At 38.7% G+C, this 14,691-nt stretch overlaps 1 protein-coding gene across 1 annotated transcript; it reads right to left on the bottom strand.

Annotated features, from left to right (window-relative positions):
* Positions 1-46: 46 nt before the first annotated feature.
* On the bottom strand, positions 47-10,652 carry arsj (arylsulfatase family, member J). Its single transcript, XM_077201481.1, has 2 exons — positions 10,049-10,652; positions 47-2,440 (listed from the first exon to the last, which is right to left on the bottom strand). Exons 1-2 carry the CDS (start codon positions 10,375-10,377, stop codon positions 1,063-1,065), a joined length of 1,707 nt encoding a protein of 568 aa, XP_077057596.1. The 5' UTR covers positions 10,378-10,652; the 3' UTR covers positions 47-1,062.
* Between the last annotated feature and the right edge of the window lie 4,039 nt (positions 10,653-14,691).

Below are 14,691 nucleotides of genomic sequence, written 5' to 3' on the forward strand. Positions count from 1 at the left end.
AAAGGAGTTGCGTTTACTCCCGATCCCGGACACTATTATTAAACAGCGTTGCGACATCCAGTGAGGAGCGATTCAATTCGACACCTCTCTGACAAACCACAAATCAATCGATGATTTAACTAGTTTTAAATCGGATTAAACAGTCTCAACATTCCCAACACGATTGATGAGGAATACAGCAGAAACATTTTGCCATGAACGAAGTTAGAAGCTAATCACCACCCTTACAAACATTTACCTTGAATGTACGTTATTGTATTAGATTTATTAGGTGGGTAGAGGAATTTATGGCAGTTTCTTTAGTTTTTACCTGTTTTAGGCATTTTTTATACAGTGATATTGAGTGAGCCATGCAAGGTTTTACCTTTGGTTACCAAGTCTCACTGTCAGAATATTTTCATTTAAGCCTATACTAATTATAAATAAATATAATTCTTACCAATAGCTATGAGCTTTTATAATTCATATATTTGTTCCAAGGAAAATTGTAAACTGCTTTAAATGAGTTATTTATTTATGGTCTTATAAATCTGCATACTGTTGAGTACCACATTTCCAAGTAAATACAATACTTTTGTTTTAGGTTTACTTTAGCTTATTTATTGATACTGTTATGTTTCAATAACTAATAAAGAATGTTTCGATAAATAAGCTAAACCCATCAGTCCACCTCAACTTTTCGATTTAATAATCTGGCCCTTGAATGAAGCTAATTGAATAGCCCTGCTTTAGAGGCACCAAATGGAGTTGCAAAAACAATGCTTTTCTTCCACTCTTCCACAATCTGCCGCTGGTTGTCCTGACCCAAAACTCCTTGAGGCAGACTTTGACATTTCAGACTTTACAAAGAAGAGCTAAGCTTTGAAAATCCCACAGTGTTTACACTCCATAGTTCTCTGCACATTGAACTGGGATAGAACATATTTGAAGTATGAAAAAAAAGACATTTGATCATGAAATTGGAGGTAAATCTATACATTACTTCTGGAAGTTAAAGACTACATCCCTGAGTTCATAACGGTACCAAGAATGTCAAAATGGGAGCCAACAATTCTATAGACCTCAGGTCTTCTTTTTGAATTTCCCTCTTCGTTTTCCTTTCTTCCAACTCTTCATCTGTTCTAAATCATATAAGAGAAGGTTATCATCCTCATCTTCATCATCATCTGTGTACCAGGGGCCCCAGACTCCCCCATTATACTGAGGATTGGAACGATAATCTTTGGGAGGGTAGCGGCACGGCACAGCTGTCTTGTTGTACCGTAGAAGCCTGAATAGCATCTTCTTCACCACATGTGGGTATCGTCGGGAAAGATCCACTCGTTCATATGGATCAGCTGTGATGTTGAAGAGCCATATAGACTTGCCTCGATCCCAGTTCACACGCTCATTGTGCCAACGATTGGCCAACAGCAGGGTGGAGAAAGTCTGCGGTGGGATCCAGTCACTATATCCTGGCACACCAGTAAGAAGCTTCCAGTCACCAACACGAATTGCCGCCCGGATGGCCGTGTTCCAGATCCCATAGCCTGCTTTCCAAGAGCCATTCTTGGCTTTGGCGTAGATGGGGTCTATGTTGTGGAGAATATCCAGTCGAGGTGAAGGACGTCCCTCACTGATGGCTTCCCAGACATCATAGCCATCAAGACTCTGGTTCTCATCTAGCGTACCTTCACCAAGCATCACCAGTGTTGGGTACCAATCAGTAATATGAATGAGAGCCCTGCTTCTAGTGCCCTTTTTGACTAGTAAAGGACTATGTACGAACCCTACCGCCCGTATACCGCCCTCCCAGTAAGACCCTTTACTGCCTCTTAGTGGCCAATTGCTGCCTCCTGCCATTGGTTGGCCACCATTATCTGAGGAGTACACCATAACCATGTTGTCATAATATCCATACTGCTTGAGAGCAAGAGTTAGATTGCGTACGGCCTCATCCAAGCAGCTGACCATTGCAGCATATTTACGACGATGTAAGTTTGGGATGGACTTGTAGCGTTCGAGGTAGCGAGCAGGAACCTGTAAGGGAGAGTGTACTGCTTGGTATGCCAAATAGAGGAAGATTGGCCGATTAGGATTGTGAGATTCAAGGATTTTCACAGCCTTTTGAGTATACATAATGGTGGAGTAGATGCCATGGTCCTGCTCCCAGGCAGCTTCTTCCCCCTCGTGAAGATCATACCCACACATTCCCGGACTGTCACATTTGTAATGGCTGTAGTAGTCGCCGGTACCCAACAAAGAGCCAAAGAAGGTGTCAAAGCCACGCTGCGTAGGCATACAACCTCGCTTATAAAACCCAAGGTGCCACTTTCCCACCATATGAGTAGAGTACCCAGCATTCCTCAGTTTCTGCGGAAGGGTGATGTTCTCCAAAGGAAGGCAATTCGGCTGAGTGGGCCGGATGATGGAATGCTGGAGGCCAGTGTGGATTTGATATCTAGGACATAAAAATGCACTAAATTAGTAACAAACATGACAAGCACTGAATAAAACAGACATTTGATCCTCATCTGAGATGATACACTGGTTTACTTTAATGGCTCTACGTAAGTGTTTTTTTGCTAGATTCAGCCTGACGCAATTATCATTATCAAGTTGCTCGGCCATGGGCGAGCTAGTCTGAAAACGAGGTGTGTTCAGGCGCATTGTTGGCGCGTTGCTATTTTGAGCAACTGAAATAGACTGCTACATCTAAATCAATGGTGCAATATTTTTTTATTTTTTATTTAAAGTGCGCGTTAATAATATGAGCCTATAGGCAGGTCCACAACGAGCTTACACTTTGCTTGTTACACACACAGGAATGCGAATAGCCAAATATAAAAAAAAAAAGGATTACAGAGTAAAAGATTAATATTGTGTACATAAATGGTGGACTCCGGCTTGACCCGTAGATGGTCTGCTTGCATTTTAACCTTTTAACCTCCCACACGAGCATATCCATTTGCTCTCTGGAGACGCATTCAGTCTTTCCGCTTGCAAATTCCGCCATGTAAATAGCGAATCCGCCATGGCGCAACTGGCTTTTAGTGGGGATTGTGAGATGAGACTTTGATTTGATTATTCCTGGTACACCCAAAACACACCCATTACTCATTAAGAGAATAGGGACGACCCTTTTAGACCATGTGCAGGGCGCGCCGACCATTTCCCAACGTTAAACTAGTAAAAGTGGATTCGGACACCCACTAAGTGCACTTGCGCCATGTGCTTTAGACCATGCGCTTAGATCATTAAAATAGGGCCCTATGTTTTGGGCTCGGGAAGGGAAATGATTTAATTCTGATTGAAACAAAAGATGTCCATGTAAACTCATCTAGTGTGCTTGTAATGTTGTAATATGTAATGTTATATGGCAGATCAAGTGAATGGGATCGGGACATGGCATTAGGCCAAATTCAAAACATCAGGACTTATGCACCACCACAGTTCCAACCACAGCTTCATTCTGTAACTTGACTTCATACTGTAACTCCCTTCAAATTCATCTTTAAAGCATTAGTTCACCCAAAAGTGACGATTCACTCATCATTTACTCATTCTCATGTTCTTCCAAACACATTTAGATGGTCTGTCTTTCATGCTACAACCGGATGATTGAGTCAGTGAGGTCAACTCAAGAACGTTTAAAGAACTAGATCAACTTATTGACAGGATCTGACATAGAAATGTTTTTTGATAAATAGGACATTGGTACTTTCTCTCATCAAGGCCCCCAATGGAAACACGTTTTTAACTTTTTGCGTTATCCTTGATAAATGAGTGTATTTCAGCACTTTCTTTGAATCAAATAAAATCAAACTTATTTCCAAATATTGTAGCTTATAAATAATATTAAACTAAAAACACTTCTTAACAAAAACCAAATGTCCCTCAAGACATGTTTTTTGGTCACCAAAGCCACTAGGAAACACGAATCACCAATCAGCCTGTGCTGGAAGACTTGCTGACCCATGTTCTGCTGTTCGCTCCAACATCACTCCCACATCTGCTTTCAATAAGTGGAACATACTCCTCTCTACAGCTAATCAAACCCAGACCACAGAGCATTAAAACACACTCCCTCGTTCCCACTAGACCAGCCATTCATTACACCCTTTCTCTTTTCAGTAACCCAGAAACTAACCATCTCAAGGCCCTTTCGTCTGACAACAGCAGACTCAACCTAAGATTTGAGATCCTTCAAATTCATCTTTAAAGCATTAGTTCACCCAAAATTGACAATTAACTCATCATTTACTCATTCGTGAGTCAGTGAGTTCAACTCGAGAATGTTTAGTTAACTGGATCAACGTTTTGACAGGATCTGACTCAAAAGAACAATTTGTTGATAAATAGGACATTGGTACTTTCTCACAAGAATTCTCATAAACACCCCAATGAGAGCTAGGGCAGATGTTACTCATGCTGGCTTCAGACTACACAATTTTGCCACGATCCGTTTGACATAGTGTTTAGTGGTGATCCGTAAACGATAATGGGTGTCATATAGAGCGTTTACCATACAGATTGTTTCAAAGGAGCTTTACACAGATAAGAGGAAAATAATGCAACCAAGTTCGTTGTCAGATCTAGAAGAAAAAATAGCGTCACAGTCTAGCTTAAGCAAGTTCAGTGATGGTTCATTTTTGTTGTACAAAAGTTATTAATTTAGTTCATATATATACCTGTATTTTCCGCACTATAAGGCGTACCGGATAATAAGGCACACCTTCAATGAATGACCTATTTTAGAACATTAACTGTATATAGGGCACACCGGATTATAAGGCGCATAAGATACTGCAGTCAAACGTTTGACTGGGTTTGCGTTATGCATCCACTAGATGTGCTATTACGTGAAAACGGTCGCTTTGGCCAGGTGGTGTTTATAGCATAGTGGGAGGACCTTTAGATTCTAGAGAGCATTTGATTGGACAGAAGATGTGATGAGAAGCTGAAGTCCGCGGTGATGTCATAAACATTCCGTTTGAATGCTTATATCTAATGCTATTATCTCCTAAATGCGCATTTGGACATGGTCCTGAAACACAACAGCTTATTGATAACCTTAAAGGGTTAGTTCACCCAAAAATGAAAATTATGTCATTAATGACTCACCCTCATGTCGTTCCAAGCCCGTAAGACCTCCGTTCATCTTCAGAACACAGTTTAAGATATTTTAGATTCAGTCCGAGAGCTTTTTGTCCCTCCATTGAAAATCTATGTACGGTATACTGTCCTTGTCCAGAAAGGCAATAAAGACATCATCAAAGTAGTCCATGTGACCTCAGGGGGTTAGTTAGAATTTTTTGAAGCATCGAAAATACATTTTGTTCCAAAAATAACAAAAACAACGACTTTATTCAGCATTGTATTCTCTTCCAGTTCTGTTGTCAATCCGCTTTCATGAGTCCGCTGACGTAAGACGAGCTGACGTGTTATCTGGTGCGCCCGAGCTTCGTTTACAGTCTGAGGGAGACGCACGCTGTAAACAAAACAATCTTTGCAAACATGTCTAAGGATTTCGACACAGGGGAAGACTTGCATTTTATTTTAACCAGACATATTTATTGAACGCATACTTGCATTTATGAACCCGAATACACGGACGCACCAGATACACGTCAGCAGCGTCTTACGTCGGCAGCGTCTCTGGCCTCGTGAACGCGGATTGACAACAGAACCGGAAGAGAATACAATGCTGAATAAAGTCATCGTTTTTGTTATTTTTGGAACAAAATGTATTTTCGATGCTTCAAAAAATTCTAACTAACCCCCTGAGGTCACATGGACTACTTTGATGATGTCTTTATTGCCTTTCTGGACAAGGACAGTATACCGTACATAGATTTTCAATGGAGGGACAGAAAACTCTCGGACTGAATCTAAAATATCTTAAACTGTGTTCTGAAGATGAACGGAGGTCTTACGGGCTTAGAACGACATGAGGGTGAGTCATTAATGACATAATTTTCATTTTTGGGTGAACTAACCCTTTAAGGCTAACATATTCATACTAAAAGCTAAAAAAACTTAAATTCTTATTTCATGGGGCCTTTAAAGCTACTGAATGGATTTAGAAGGCTTGTATAAATGAATATAGTGCACAAGGAATAGCATACTTTTATTATGCTTATTTGTAATTTTGACAATTTTTGCCATTCAGCCCCAGTCCCCCCTTTTCTTCTTTATTTTTTCCCCTTAACAGTTTAGGCTTGTTCATTATGGCAGTGTATGCCAATGCTGGTTCTGGAGAGCCACAAAACTATGCATTTGGAATACCTTCCTTATCTATACCACCTGATTTTCTCAATAACTCATTGGCTCATGAACTAAATTAGGTGTGCAAATAAGGTACAAAGGAACCAAAGGGAACCGCAGTCCTATTCATTGTAATGTGGCAACCAACATTTCAGCAGGACTGTCTCATTCAGACGCGGAAGATTATGAGAAGTTCATTCCTTTTATCAGATGGTAGTGGTAATACCTTAAAAGGGTAAAAGCTAAAACGAAGAACTGAACGTACTGTTTATATGGGCAGATGTGATGTTTTTGGACTTCTGATCTAAAGGCATCATCCATCAGAGAAGCAGAAAGAGTTTCAACTAAAACATGACCCATGCCTGTCTCTTTCCAGTAAATATAGCATATTTTAGATGGCTGTTTTAGTTTTAAGAGATGGCTATGCAGATGCCAAGATAAGCCTCTTTTTCTGTAATTTCTGTAATTAATTTTTAAGTACCATTTCCGTTTTTAACCATTTTTAGCATGTTTCGTGAATCGGTCACAATAATGACTTCTAAGGTGGCAGAATATGGTTTCATTTAAAATATCCTGGTTTTGGTCGAGATTTACTGACTTTACAGAAAAGTACAACATTATAAGTGGACCTCAGTGGAAAAAACTTAGTAGCCAACATGATCATTCATTCATTAAGCATTTCAGTCGAATCCGACCCTTGGTGAGACTATGGGCCATCTCCTACATATGCATTCACATCACGGACAATTTAGCATGTGTTTGGATTGTTTGGAAAACCGGAGCACCTGGATGAAACCCACTACCTATGACACCTAGCAACCGCATACAACGCCATAGCAGGAAAAAAAAACCTCTAGCAACTGGTTAGCAACACCATTGCAACCACCCAAAACACCCTAAGAAACGCCTAACAACATATCAACCACTCAGAACATCCAAGAAACCACCTAGCAACCCCCCAGAACACCCTAGCAATAGCCTAGCAATGCTTTAGCAACCAGCTAGCAATGCCCTAGCTGACACCTAGGGTGTTCTGGTTGGTTGCTAGGCTGTTTCTATGCGTTTGCTAGGGCGTTCTGTGTGGTTTCCAGGGTGTTGCTAGGCGGTTTCTAGGATGTTCTGAGTGGTTGCTATGGTGTTGTTAGGTGTTTGCTATGATGTTTTGGGTGGTTGCAGAGGTGTTCTGCATCTAGTTGCACCTAGAACACCGTAGAAACTGCCTATCAACACTCTAGCAACCACCCAGGATACCTTAGCAACCAGCCATGCCTACCTAGCAAACCCGGGCCAACTGAGTGCCAGGTTTTGCCACAGCAGGCACCACAGAATATGTAAATCTAGTTTGATGTAGTATTTTACTTTACACAATATGTGTGTAAACATGGCCAGAAAATGTTTTCCCATTTAATACAATGTGTCTTTTCATTGTCTCTAATTTGCAAATTAATGTGTTTTTTGGGCAACATGTAATGAGAGCAATAACTTGACAACATTTTCATAATATCTTATATTTCAAATAAATATTCATAATTTCTTCCCTATTAACTTATGTTTCCCTAAAATGCCAGACAAGCCTGCAGTAAGTCCTGGTGTGAAACTGATGCATCTCGTATTCTGCTCTGAAACCCCACTACAGTTGCCCTGAGATGTTCATTTACAACAATCAATTTGAAAAGTAGTTACAAATCATTCCCACAAGAGTATCATTCAGTCGATGCCAGTCATTTTTAAAGACCAAGCAGAAGGCGTTGAGCTCCTTATAGAATAAAACTGAGTTATATTCTTTGATGTGTGTGATGTTAATCTCTGTTCCTGAGTGTTCTCAATCTAATCAAACCACACAACACGGTCACACACCATGAAGTGACTGACACATTTTGAGTACATTGCCCCAGTAAATCCCCATCTTACAGCCAGAAAGCCATTCATTGTAAATGAGTGTGGGAGGGGTTGATTCATTCACTGCTTCCATGCAAATTGCCAAAAGAGATTCCTAGCAACCATCCTGTTTCCCGAGGCGTGTACCAGATGTTTCGCTGTAGGAACACTGGAGTCCGGCATTCAGTATGCACACTAAAACACCAACACTTTGCATCGTTGAATCATTATTTTCCTGTTATCACTGTAAAGCTGCTATGAAACTATCTGTAGTGTATAAAGTGCTGTAGAAATAAAGGTGACTTGATCAGGAATAGAAAATGACTTTCAACATGAACCTACATTTTATAGAAGCTAGTTTCTGCCACAGAATAAAAAAAAAAAAGTATTTGCCACTTTTTTTATCACACAATTCTGACTTTTTTTCTCACAATTGCAAGTTCACATCTCGCAATTCTCAGAAGTGCATGATATAAAGTCGTACTTGCGAGTTATAAAGTCTGAGGAAAAGTCTTTTTTATATCACGCAACTCTGACTTTAAATCACGCAATTCTGACTTTATATCACACAACTCTGACTTTAAATCACACAACTCTGACTTTATATCACGCAATTCTGACTTTATATCACACAAATCTGACTTTATATCACGCAAATCTGACTTTATATCACGCAATTCTGACTTTATATCACGCAATTCTGACTTTATATCACGCAATTCTGACTTTAAATCACACAACTCTGACTTTATATCACACAACTCTGACTTTATATCACGCAATTCTGACTTTATATCACGCAATTCTGACTTTATATCACGCAATTCTGACTTTTTTTCTCACAATTGCAAGTTTACATCTCGCAGTTCTCAGAAGTGCATGAAATAAAGTCGTACTTGCGAGTTATAAAGTCAGAATTGTGTGATATAAACTCGCAATTCTGAGGAAAAAATTATTTTTTTTCACGCAACTGACTTTATATCACGCAACTCTGACTTGATATCACGCAACTCTGACTTTATATCACGCAACTCTGACTTTATATCACGCAATTTTGACTTTATATCACACAACTCTACTTTATATCACGCAACTCTGACTTTATAAAGCAATTGTGACTTTATATAACACAATTCTGTCTTTATAACATGCAATTGTGACTTTATAACACGCAATTGCAACTATATATCATGCAGTTCTGACTGTATATCACACAATTCTGACTTTTTTTCTCACAATTGCAAGTTTACATCTCGCAGTTCTCAGAAGTGCATGATATAAAGTCGTACTTGCGGGTTATAAAGTCAGAATTGTGTGATATAAACTCGATATTCTGAAGAAAAAAGTATTTTTTTTTCACGCAACTCTGACTTTATATCACGCAATTCTGACTTTATATCACAGAAATCTGACTTTATATCACGCAATTCTGACTTTATATCACACAACTCTGACTTTATATCACGCAACTCTGACTTTATATCACGCAACTCTGACTTTATATCACGCAATTCTGAGTTTATATAACGCAAATCTGACTTTATATCACACAACTCTACTTATCACGCAATTGCAATTTTATATCACGCAATTCTGACTTTATAAAACAATTCTGACTTTACAACACGCAATTCTGACTTTGTATCACACAACTCTGACTTTATATTACGAATTTGCGACTTTATATCACGCAATTCTAACTTTATTTTACGAAATTGCAAGTTTATATCACACAATTCTGACTTTATACTATTATTTATATAGTTCCTTTTATGTTGTTGCTGTTGTTTAGACTGAGTCTTTGCCTGCACAGTATATGGATTGTATTTTCTTGTTTTTCTTGTATAAATTTCATACATTGCAAATAAACTAAACGAACCCCCTATTTTTGATAGATAAAGTGTGATATCTTGATATCTCCCACCTGCCGGTCATCAGTTGGCTCCTGGACGGGCTACACAGAGGTTGAACATAATAATTCTCCAGTTTCACTCCGGCTGAAGCGAGTCTGTCCAGTGTTGGAGTCTTTATCTCGGACCCATGATATCCCACGTCTCGAAACCCTTGGTCATCAACCATGATGAAGATGATGTGAGGCTGAGAGGAAGGTTTCTCCACGTTATTCACGCGATTCGCATGAAAACTGCTCTTCCATGTTCCGTATGTTGAGTTGATAAATCCGCTAAAAGTAGTCAAAAGCGTCAGAAGAATCGCACTTCTTCCCATTCGGCCGTGCATTGCATCTAAAACCATTCGTTCCTATGTGTGAACTAGTTAAAATGAAAATCAGAACAGATGATACCACTAATTTAATCTTTTCACAGCGCAAAATAACACCGCTGCATGTCATGATATCAGGAATAACAGGAGCGCTCGGAAATTAGGTTCGCGATTTGTGTATCACCGATACCGTGTATTACAATTCACTTCATTTTCAAAATTCTGATGTAAACGGGTCATATAGCATGATTTCTAAGCACCAAGACGTTGTCGACCCGTCTGTCCTCGAAGACAGACCTGAACTGTCTCATCTTTCGCCGAAGTTAGCTACTCTTCAGTGCCATACAGTGAGGTCCGATTCGCAAATGAATCATTCGTTTGAATCGATTCATGATGCTGTTGAACCGATTGGCTCGTTAGGGATAGCTGAGAATGAAAATCAAGATTGTATTTAGAATTTGGGAAGGAACCCATCACTTGACCACTAATTTGAATATTAATGTAAATGTTTGTCTATATCACCAATAGGCTACAAGTAGGCTAAACACTTAAATGTAACCTGTAGATGTGAAACAACCTATAACCGTGCGGATATTAGTATTTAAATAAAATGTGTTGTTGTTTTTGTTTTGACAAAAGAACAGTTAAATAGCCCGTGTAAACGTTAGCCTAACACTTTTAAGTACCGAGGATTGCAGCCGAATAAGTGAATCGTTTTTAACGGGTTAATTTAAACGAACCGATTCACTAAAACGAATCGGACAAAGCCGCTGTATGGACTGCCTCCCATAGACGCAAGAGATCTGGGAATGTGGTTTAGTAACCCTTTGTATGTAATGCATTTCTTTTTACAGTTATAGATTGGCTTTATACCTTTTCCCCCAGAGCATGAACAAGTAAGCAGGTTCCTTAAGCCCTATCAGTTTCGGTTAGGCTACTCTGTGCTAATGGTCCACTTGGAAACATTTCTAATACTTGGTTAATTTCATATTCTCCTCGATATAAAGTGTTAGGGTATTTCCTGCATTTCATGATTCCAGCTGCGCTCATGTATTGCATTACTTCTGCATTAATGTTTTATTTCCAAACAAAATAAAATCGTATCCTTTTGTCAAGTGCTGTCATATGTCATAATGTATAATTTTCCACACGCTTAAAAGAACAATGAAAAGAATTCTCCCACTGCATTACTCATGAAAGCTAATGCATCCCCAGGAAGGAATCTGACTCACCTTGGCTTGCAATGAAAGAAAAGGATGAATCTCAATGGGTTTATTGTACCAAACCACATGTCCATGCAGTAAAATAAGATCCGTCATGCAGCATAGACTTTCATTCTCTGGATTAGATACAGGGTCTAAACATGTGTGACACTTCAGCATGGGTTATTAAAAAAAAAAAATATAAGTCATTTATATTCTCTAAGATCCTGATATTATGGCTCTCTTCGAATGGGGAAACATCAAAATCTCCAAAGTTGCATGTTCACCAAGCTTACAATTAAATTTCATTTTTAAAATGACCAATGAAATCTGACTACAACTATGACATGACTTTGACTGTTTATATCGCAGCCGGAGCTTCTAACGGACGGCCGCTGCAGTGACGCCATTATTTTACCACACAGCGATTGGCTCTTTTATTTAGAAGGCGGGACTTATTCCGCCATATTGAGCATTGCACTTTCTCCCATTCATTTGCGTTCACTGTCTTTGTATTTCTAAAGTCTTTGCCGGGATCCTCAAAAGCAGAGTTTTGCTCAACTCAAACGCGATTCTAACGCTTGCACAGATTCTTTGACAGTCAACATGTTCAACATGTCTGGACACAACGGACCCTAAAAATACCTTTTTGTTATCATATTTGACTGAAGTCTGGCATGCAGTTTATTGAAGGAATATTTATTGAAATGTTTTGATGAACATTATAGACGTGTGCGAGACATAAAGTTCCAGATCCATTAGTACTGTTGTGGGAAGTAGCATTAGTGCATATGTCTGAAAATAATCAGTTTACTGCATCCAGAGACAGAATCTATTATTATAATGGGTTATTTTTTATTATGTTGCACAAAGAATATAAATTCCCCTCACTTGACATGATAATCAAACGCCAATCAGGCAAATAATATTTGTTCCATCACGACTTTACAAGCCGATAGGCAGATATTATTATTCCTGTGTTTAACCAAATATTAGTGGTGGTAACATTGGTTTTTGTGGGTGTAGATTTGAAAATCCCCTGTTCTTTTGGAGTCATTATCTATAATTTACATCAGCTTGTACTTGTCAATTAACTATAAAAGCTATAGATCTTTCCTCAAAGTAATTCCTTAACTTCAATCTTATGATCTTTTTTTATCTCTTGTTCTTTTTCAGGCAACACTTACATTTTGTAATGTTAAACAAACCCTCATTAACACCAGAAATGTCTGTTCAAAAGCTTAGACTGTTTCTGTTTCTCTCTTCAAATACCGAAGATGTTGTTTTGCTGTACGTGGGGATTTGGACAAAGATTTTTGGAAAGAGATTTTTGCATTATTGTCCTATGCAGGAAAGGCTAAACATGAATATGCCAATATCCCAGTGAATCGTTGGAGATGACTCTGAACTCCAGTTGTTGGCAAAACTTCAGTGTGATTTTATATACGATTTTTAGATAATCATTTTTCCTTCAAACTGAACGGATGCAACAAGTCAGAGCAGGGAAAAGAAGATAGAAGAGAGAGATCTTATCTTTATCAAAGGAAAAGTGTGTGTTTCAGACAAAGCATTTTTGCTTTGCATTTCCATGAAGCATTCTGTCCATTATCTTAACAATAAAGAGAAACAAAAGCACACCTTAAAGAGATAGTTACACTTTTCACAGCACATATTATTCCAAAGATTTTTTACAGAGAAATATCCTAATATCCTCAAGTGAGCAAAGAAAAACTTTCTAAGACATTAGATATGGAGTTCATCTCCTGAAATATGTAAACAAAAGTTCATATGCCCAAATACAATCTAATCACAGAATATTCATAATAACAGTCAGTTAACAGAGAATGACATTCATTATTTATAATATGGTGTAAAAAGGTTTTCTTACAGCCAGTGAGAAAAAAAGGAGAGGGAGACAATATATAAAGACACAAAACATGTTTTCATGTAATTGTATGCCTCGAAGACACAGTCGTATCTGCATGTGTGCAATTTTTTTTTTTTTTATTTTTTTTTTTTTTGCATTAGGGTCGTTTAACGTGTGTTTGTGCATTTCTTACAGTCACTGACAGGCTCCAGAGAGTTCAGAGGAGTGTGATGTGTGTAATATCCCTTCACACACTCCGACAGCTGCTTTGCAACATGCAGGGTTGCCGGGTATGCACAACGGCCGATCAAGAAGAAAAAAGCCCAATGTGATTTTCCCCGTCGGGGGCACAAATCTGCTGTTTTTTTGTTGGTACATTTTTTTTTAATTTTTTTTTTTTATTGTAATCCACTAGATGGCAGTGGATCTAGTGGATCTAAAACTCACCGCAGCACTTTTCTAAACATGCATGATTGACTACGCAACAATGAAATTCATCTTTATACATATTATTTATATATTTAGCCTATACAGACAAATGTTTGGTGCAGCGAGCCGATTCTGCTCCAAAATAGCCTATATTTTATAATTTCCAGGTTTGTTTGAAGTAATTAAATCAACAGTTTTTGGGGTAAAAAGTGTCCAGCACTCACTCATTAAAAACAATTTAAAAAATGAGATCCGAGACACTAAATTGCAGTGGTTGGCAAAACTTCAGCGTGATTTTATATAAGATTATCAGCATTGTCATTCTCTGAGACACTCTGAGAGTTGAAATTCTGTAAATATCACAGTAGCTTAACCCTAATAAAATACCAGAATGCGTAACTGACAGGTGACCGGAACACCACAACACGTGTGTATAACCCGAGCACCACAGCTCCCCTTGCATCCCATCATGTGGACATTACCGTCTCGTGGACATTTCCAGCTCTTCGTGTCTCAAAAGCCCCCCGGTCACACTAAATGCGTCTCTATTGCACGCATTGTGTTTATCGTGCAATTTATACGCGAAAATGAGTTTGTACGTGCATATGATTCGCATGGATATGTTTAGTAGTGGTGTGTGTGTGTGTGTGTGTGTGTGTGTGTGTGTTTTACACGCAATAAAGTGCGTAACACAGGATATAAACGCGAAAACTGCGTATCATATGCACGTAAATCTCATATGCGCGTAGGCTATAAACTGCAGGATAAACACAATATAGAGACGCATTTCATGAGATCACCTCACAGAGACCCTGTTGTGCCTCTTTAAATCCTGCTCGCGCAATATAT

This window comes from Siphateles boraxobius, unplaced genomic scaffold (assembly GCF_051911475.1).
Source record: "Siphateles boraxobius isolate OS27281-9 unplaced genomic scaffold, OSU_SipBor_1 48, whole genome shotgun sequence".
NCBI classification, from domain to species: domain Eukaryota; kingdom Metazoa; phylum Chordata; class Actinopteri; order Cypriniformes; family Leuciscidae; genus Siphateles; species Siphateles boraxobius.